Raw genomic sequence first — 8610 nt, 5'->3', positions numbered from 1 at the left:
TTCCTCAGCCCACCTGGCCAATCGATCCAGATCCGGCTGCAATCGTTCACAACCATCTTCACTGTCTGCAAAACCACCCACTGTTGTATCATCAGCAACCTTGCTAATAGACATAGGTTTAAGGTGAAGGGGAAAAGATTTAATAGGAATCTGAGGGGTAACTTTTCCACACAAAGGGTGGTGGGTGTGTGGAACGAGCTGCCAGAGGAGGTAGTTGAGGCTGGGACTATCCCAACGTTTAAGAAACAGTTAGACAGGTACATGGGTAGGAGAGGTTTGGAGGGATATGGACCAAACCCGGGCAAGTGGGACTCGTTAGTTTGACTTCAGTGGTGGGCAAATTAATGGAAATGATACTTAGAGATAATATATATAAGCACCTGGAAAAACAGTCAGCATGGATTTATGCCTGGAAGGTCACGTTTGACTAATCTTCTTGAATTTTTTGAAGAGGTTACTAGGGAAATTGACGAGGGTAAAGCAGTGGATGTTGTCTATATGGACTTTAGTAAGGCCTTTGACAAGGTTCCTCATGGAACGTTGGTTAAGAAGGTTCAAATGTTGGGTATAAATGCAGGAATAGCAAGATGGATTCAACAGTGGCTGAATGGGAGGCGCCAGAGGGTAATGGTGGATGGTTGTTTGTCGGGTTGGAGGCAGGTGACTAGTGGGGTGCCTCAGGGATCTGTGTTGGGTCCTTTGTTGTTTGTCAGGTACATCAATGATCTGGATGAAGGTGTGGTAAATTGGATTAGTAAGTATGCAGATGATACCAAGATAGGGGGTGTTGTGGATAATGAAGAGGATTTCCAAAGTCTACAGAGTGATTTAGGCCATTTGGAAGAATGGCAGATGCAGTATAATGTACATAAATGTGAGGTTATCCACTTTGGTGGCAAGAACAGGAAGGCAGATATTATCTGAATGGTGTCAGATTAGGAAAAGGAGAGGTGCAATGAGACCTGGGTGTGCTTGTACATCAGTCACTGAAATTAAGCATGCAGGCTACAGTAGGCAGTGAAGAAAGCCAATGTTGGCCTTCATTGCGAGAGGATTTGAGTTTAGGAGCAAGGAGGTCCTACTGCAGTTGTTCAGGGACCTGGTGAGACTGCACCTGGAGTATTGTGTGCAATTTTGATCTCTGAATTTGAGAAATGACATTATTGCTATTGAGGGAGTATAAAGTTCTTAGAGGATTGGACTGGGTAGATGCAGGAAATGTTTTACCGATGTTGGGTGAGTCCAAAACCAGGGATCACAGTGTAAGAATAAGGGGTCGGCCATTTAGGACTGAGATGAGGAAAAACCTTTTCACCCAGAGAGTTGTGAATCTGTGGAATTCTCTGCCACAGAAGGCAGTGGAGACCAATTCACTGGATGTTTTCAAGAGAGAGTTAGATTTAGCTCTTAGGCCTAAGGGAATCAAGGGATATGGGGAAAAAGCAGGAACGGGGTACTGATTTTAAATGATCAGGCATGATCATATTAAATGGTGGTGTTCGCTCGAAGGCCTGAATGGCCTACTCCTGCACTTATTGTTCTATGTTTGTATGTCTCTCTGGGTGAAAATGTTTTTCCTCATCTCAGTCCTAAATGGCCCACCACTTATTCTTAAACTGTGACCCCTGGTTCTGGACTCCCCCAACATGGGGAACATGTTTCCTGCATCTACCCTGTCCAATCCCATAAGAATTTTATATGTTTCTATGTTGCAATCACAATCATGTTGCATTTACGTGCAGAATCTAGCAAGTGGACACACTTTCCCTTTGGCCGTTAGATTGGTGGCAACTGGTTGAATTGTTTACCGTGTCGATAAGGTTCTCCCAACCCAATGCCAAGCTGAACAAAGTCTACAACAAACTTGTGGAATGAACACACACCGTATGTCCCCAAAGTCACTGCGTTGATAAGGGGCGAGTTATCTCGATCTAGTCCGGTCACCCTGACCTACGGGGTCACGTCACACCTGATGTCAAGCCACATCATCTCACAAACATCTGATGGTGGCAAGTTTTCACCTTCTCTTCAACATGACTCTGGATGGGAGGAGATGTGCCAAACATCTCGACTGTTGAACCCGACAAGAAGTGGCCGACTCAGCACTCGTGGTCAGCTGACCCAGAAGAGCCGGCTATATATTGGGCAGCAAAACCCAGAGAAGGCAGATTCAACATGAAGTCCCTCATCTTCCTGTTGGCTCTCGCCCTTGTGGGTAAGTCAAGGCTTTGGTCTACCTTGTCCACTTCTCAAACCAACTTTGTGAGTGTCTGTTCAATTCATTTCCGATGTTCATTTCTGCTTCTTCCTTCCTTCCACAGGGAGTGATCATGTCAGTAAATATGGTACGTATATCCTTCCTCTCCCTCAATCCGCAGAGACTTTCCTAGCCAGGCCCATCTTTATCCCCATGCCACCTTTGTTTTTTCTCTTTGCACAGATCCCAGCTTCTCCGAAAACAGCCTTCACATCTACAGGTATGAAGGTGTGATTCTGTCCGGACTGCCCGAGAGAGGATTGAGCCAAGCTGGAGTTAGGCTAATCTGCAAAGTGAAAATCAGGGGCATTGGACAAAGACAATACCTGCTGCAGGTAGGTGGACAATCCTGCAATGTTTCAGCTGCCAGAGCATGTTGTAGCGAAGGTGGACACAGAATGCTGGAGTAACTCAGCGGCACTGGCAGCATCTCTGCACAGAAGGAATGGGTGACGTTTCAGGTCAAGAGCTTTCTTCAGTAGGGATGTGTACAACCTTCCAGCAGAAGGTTTCTTGATTAGTACGGGTGTCAAGGGTCATGGGGAGAAGGCAGGAGAATGGGATTGGGAGAGAAAGATAGATCAGCCATGATTGAATGGCGGAGAAGATGCAATGGGCCAAATGGCCGACATCTACTCCTAGATCTTATAGAAACATAGAAATACAGAAAATAGGTGCAGGAATAGGCCATTCGGTCCTTCAAGCCTGCACCGCCATCCAATATGATCATGGCTGATCATCCAACTCAGTATCCTGTACCTGCCTTCTCTCCATACCCCCTGATCCCCTTAGCCACAATGGCTACATCTAACTCCCTCTTAAATATAGCCAATGAACTGGCCTCAACTGCCTTCTGTGGCAGAGAATTCCAGAGATTCACCACTCTCCGTATGAAAAATGTTTTTCTTATCTCGGTGCTAAAAGATTTCCCCCTTATCCTTAAACTGTGACCCCTTATTCTGGACTTCCCCAACATCGGGAACAATCTTCCTGCATCTAGCCTGTCCAACCCCTTAAGAATTTTGTAAGTTTCTATAAGATCCCCCCCTAAGTCTTCTAAATTCTAGCGAGTACAAGCCGAGTCTTTCTTCATACGAAATTCCTGACATCCCAGGAATCAGTCTGGTGAACCTTCTCTGTACACCCTCTATGGCAAGAATAGAAACATAGAAACATAGATATTAGGTGCAGAAGTAGGCCATTCGGCCCTTTGAGCCTGCACCGCCATTCAATATGATCATGGCTGATCAAAGATCATAGATCATAAATGTCTTTCCTCAGATTAGGAGACCAAAACTGTACACAATACTTCAGATTACCAAGACCCTGTACAACTTCAGTAGAACCTGCCTGCTCCTATACTCAAATCCTTTTGCTATGAATGCTAACACACCATTCGCTTTCTTCACTGCCTCCTGCACCTGCATGCCTACTTTCAATGACTGGTGTACCGTGACACCCAGGTCTCGTTGCATCTCCCCTTTTCCTAATCGGCCACCATTCAGATAATAGTCTACTTTCCTGTTTTTGTCGCCAAAGTGGATAACCTCACATTTATCCACATAATACTGCATCTGCCATGCATTTTCCCACTTACCCAGCCTATCCAAGTCACCTTGCAGCCTCCTAGCATCCTCCTCACAGCTAACACTGCCCCCCAGCTTCGTGTCATCCACAAACTTGGAGATGTTGCATTCAATTCCCTCGTCCAAATCATTAATATATATTGTAAATAGCTGGGGTCCCAGCACTGAGCCTTGCGGTACCCCACTAGTCACTGCCTGCCATTCTGAAAAGGACCCGTTTACTCCTACTCTTTGCTTCCTGTCTGCCATCAATACTGAACCCCCAATACCGTGTGCTTTAAGTTTGCATACTAATCTCTTATGTGGGACCTTGTCGAAAGATTTCTGAAAGTCCAGATATAACACATCCACTGGTTCTCCCTTATCCACCTTACTAGTTACATCCTCGAAAAATTCTATAAGATTCGTCAGACATGATTTACCTTTCATAAATCCATGCTGACTTTGTCCAATGATTTCACCACTGTGCTGCTATCCCATCTTTAATAACTGACGCTAGCAGTTTCCCCACTACCGATGTTAGACTAACTGGTCTGTAATTCCCCGTTTTCTCTCTCCCTCCCTTTTTTTAAAAAGTGGGGTAACATTAGCTACCCTCCAATCCTCAGGATCTACTCCAGAATCTAGAGTTTTGAAAAATTATCACTTAGGCACCCACTATTTCTGGGGCTACTTCCTTAAGTACTCTGGGATGCAGCCTATCTGGCCCCGGGGATTTATCGGCCTTTAATCCATTTAATTTACCTAACACCATTTCCCGGCTAACCTGGATTTCACTCAATTCCTCCATCTCATTTGACCCCCGGTCCTCTGCTATTTCCGGCAGATTATTTATGTCTTCCTTAGTGAAGACAGAACCAAAGTAGTTATTCAATTGGTCTGCCATATCCTTGTTCCCCATGATCAATTCACCTGTTTCTGACTGCAAGGGACCTACATTTGTTTTAACTAATCTTTTTCTCTTCACATACCTATAAAAACTTTTGCAGTCAGTTTTTATGTTCCCTGCCAGTTTTCTTTCATAATCTATTTTCCCTTTCCTAATTAATCCATTTGCCCTCCTCCGCTGGACTGAATTTCTTCCAGTCCTCTGGTAGGCTGCTCTTTCTGGATAATTTATATGCTTCATCTTTTGTTTTGATACTATCCCTGATTTCCCTTGTTATCCACGGATGCACTACCTAATACGAGTCCTGTCATTATTCAAGCTTGTTTTAGTTGAACCACAGTGTTCAATATTCCCAACCACATCTGGGAACAGGAAGGGAGAGAGAACTGGGCAGATGTGGAAATGTTCCACGTCACACGATGGCCAGTATTGACCACGGAGCCACACAAAGACAAACTATTCCTGCCCATCAGTGGGGAATACACAGAGATGGTCGAGGACTTTGCCAGAAGGGGTCTGGATCTTCAGGAATATCCTGACACAGGGAGGAAAACCCGGAAGACTAAAGGACGAGCGAATGAGCGGGATGGGGAAGAGAGAACAGGAGCTTAGTTTTGTTTATTGTCACGTGTACAATGAAAAGCTTGTTTGTCAGCATCATCTGAGGAAAGACATTCTTGCCACAGAGAAGGTTCACCAGACTGATTCCTGGGATGGCAGGGGTTTCATATGAAGAAAGACTGGATAGACTCGGCTTGTACATGCTAGAATTTAGAAGATTGAGGGGGGATATTATAGAAACTTACAAAATTCTTAAGTGGTTGGACAGGCTAGATGTAGGAAGATTATTCCCGATGTTGGGGAAGTCCAGGACAAGGGGTCACAGTTTAAGGATAAGGGGGAAGTCTTTTAGGACCCAGATGAGAAAATCATTTTTTACACAGACAGTAGTGAATCTGTGGAATTCTCTGCCACAGAAGGTAGTTGAGGCCAGTTCATTGGCTATATTTAAGAGGGAGTTAGATGTGGCCCTTGTAGCTAAAGGGATCAGGGGGTATGGAGAGAAAGCAGGGATGGGATACTTTGTTGGATGATCAGCCATGATCATATTGAATGGCAGTGCAGGCTCGAAGGGCCGAATGGCCTACTCCTGCACCTATTTTCTATGTTTCCATGTTTCTATGTTTGTTCCGTGCTCTCTGTGGAAAGACTATACATGATTACAATCAAGCCATCCGCAGAGTATAGATACTGGATAAAGGGAATAACGTTTAGTTCAAGATAAAGTCCAGTAGAATCTGATTAAAGATAGTTTGAAGGTTTCCATTGAGGTTGATGGGAGGTCAGGACCACTCTCTGGTTGGTGAGAGGACGGTTCAGTTGCCGGGTAAAGTGCAGGACGTTACAGAGCAAGACTCTGTAAGGTGTCAGGAAGCTGACATCTGTTCCCTTATCTCCCAGTGTAGTTACAAGTGTAGTTTAGGAATCCTGATATGACCAGTATGTGTTCTGGTTGCACTAACAGCAGGGACATGGTTAGCAAGTTTGGTTGCGTTTGGCACGCTCGCTGTGAGTGTCAGTCGTACCCTGAACCAGAGCCTACAAACAGTTGGGAAATTAGTTAACAACAAGTGTGTAATACAGTGAACATGGATCCCAGTCCCAAAGACCAGTTGAATGACTGGACTTTAATGGTCCTTGCAACACAGGACAGGTTGGACACACTTGGATTGTTTACTCTGGAGCATCGGAGGCTGAGGGGAGATCTGATTATAGAGAATGATGAGAGGCAGAGATTGGGTAGAACCTTGTTCCCCAGGTGGAAATGTCAAAGACCAGAAGGTGAGAGGGGGAAGGTGCAAGGAGATGTGTGGGACAAGTGTTTTACACACAGAGAGGTGGGTGCCTGGAACACACTGCCGGGGAGATGGTGGAAGCAGATACAACAGTGATGTTTAAGAGGCATTGAGCCAGACGCATGAACAGCTGGGGAATGGTGAGATAGAACCATGTGCAGTTTAAATTGGCATCATGTCTGGAACAGTCAAGGTGGGCCGAAGGGCCTATGCCTGGTCTGTCCTGTTTCATGTTCTATCACATTATAACTCTTGCACAACTTGCAATCTGGTCAACTGGCTAAGCAGAACATGACTTTTGTCTTAGCTGCCTTCTTCACAAAGTATGTAGTGTGTGTGTGTGGTCTAAACTTCAATGGATGGGTGCAAACAAACACCTTCCTAATGAGTTGATCATACGATGTGGTTAGAACCTTGTTTGTGCATGGACTGATGTCAACTTGCTTTCTCAGATTGAAGAACCCCGCATCCAAGAACTCAATGGGATTTGGCCAAAGGACCCGTTCACTTCCGCCAAGAAGCTGACGGAACGATTGGCTCCACTCTTGACCAAAGCCGTGAAGTTCGAGTACATCAATGGACGTGTGGGGACCATCTCTGTCCCGGCCAACCTGCCTGAAGACATCCTCAACATCCACAGAGGGATCCTCAACATCTTCCAGATCACCATCAAGAAGTCTCAGTCTGCCTACGACCTGCAAGAGGTAAGGATTTGTTCTCCATCCTTACTCTCGCTCCACAGTCGCTCACTTTCACATTCCCTTTAGTTTATTGTCCCGTGTACTGAGGTACAGTGAAAAGCTTCTGTTTCGTGCTAACCAGTCAGCGGAAAGACAAGACATGATTACAATCGAGCCGTCCACAGTGTACAGATACATGAGAAGGGAATAACGTGTAGTGCAAGGTAAAGCCAGCAAAGTCCTTTCAAAGATAGTCCGAGGGTCTCCAATAAGGTAGATAGTAGTTCAGGATCGCTCTCTAGTTGATGAGAGGGCGGTTCAGTTGCCTGATAACAGCCGGCAAGAAACTGTCCCTGAATCTGGAGGTGTGCGTTCGTTTTCACACTTCTGTACATCTTGCCCGATGGGAGAGGGGAGAAGAGGGAGTGACCGGGGTGAGACTGGTCCTTGATGATGCTGCTGGCCTTGCCGAGGCAGCGTGAGGTGTAGATGAAGTCAATGGAAGGGAGGTTGGTTTGTGTGATGGTCTGGGCTGCGTCCACAATTTGCTGCTCTTCCCCCTTCTTGTCCAATAACACTTGGAGTTGCTCCTGTGCAGGCTGGGATTGAAGGGATCTGCCATGCGAGATACCTGGTCCAAGAAGACAAGAGGAAGGGACGTGTAACCATCATTAAGTCCAAGGACCTGAACAATTGCCAGGAGAAGGTGGTGAAGCACACTGGCATGGCGTACACCCAACTCTGCCCCAGCTGCCAACTGGTGAGTCTTTCATTGTTCATCCATCTCAGGTCAACATAACCCAATGTGACCATCAGAGGGTTAGTTTCCTTTAGAGATACAGCACGGATACAGGTGCTAGGGGATATGGGGAGAAGGCAGGAGAATGGGGTTGAGGGGAGAGTTAGATCAGCTATGATTGAATGGCGGAGTAGACTAGATGGGCCGAATGGCCTAATTCTGTTCCTTTCACTGACGCCCTTCTAAGCATTGTAACAGCCACCTGCTTCTTACCAGAGTCCCAGTTCCCTGCTCTTTCTATCCAGCTTTGAAAAGTGCAGAGAAGATTTACGAGGATGTTGCCAGGACATGAGGGCCTGAGCTCCAGGGAGATGTTGGGCAGGCTTGGACTTTATTCCCTGGAGCGCAGGAAGATGAGGTGATCTCAGGAGGTGCATAAGATCATCAGGGGAATAGATAGGGTGAATGCACAGTCTCTTGCCCAGAGTAGAGGAATCAAGAACCAGAGGACATAGGTTTAAGGTGAGAGGGGGAAAGATTTAATAGGAATCAGGGAGGTAACATTTTTACACAAAGGGTGGTGGGTGTATGGAATGAGCTGCC

The 8610-nt window shown here is 45.9% G+C and overlaps 1 protein-coding gene across 1 annotated transcript in view; it reads left to right on the top strand.

Annotated features, from left to right (window-relative positions):
- Positions 1–2043: 2043 nt before the first annotated feature.
- Positions 2044–8610, top strand: part of LOC129716060 (vitellogenin-like) — a 32624-nt gene continuing 26057 nt past the window's right edge. Inside the window, exons 1-4 of the mRNA XM_055665940.1 lie at positions 2044–2215; positions 2345–2592; positions 7041–7292; positions 7867–8028. Coding sequence (XP_055521915.1) covers positions 2044–2215; positions 2345–2592; positions 7041–7292; positions 7867–8028 — 834 coding nt within the window. The remainder of the gene's footprint in view (positions 2216–2344; positions 2593–7040; positions 7293–7866; positions 8029–8610) is intronic.

The sequence above is a fragment of the Leucoraja erinacea genome, unplaced genomic scaffold, assembly GCF_028641065.1.
Source record: "Leucoraja erinacea ecotype New England unplaced genomic scaffold, Leri_hhj_1 Leri_163S, whole genome shotgun sequence".
NCBI lineage: Eukaryota > Metazoa > Chordata > Chondrichthyes > Rajiformes > Rajidae > Leucoraja > Leucoraja erinaceus.
The sequence above is the reverse complement of the archived record's forward strand: the minus strand, read 5'-3'. Positions and strand labels throughout refer to the sequence as shown.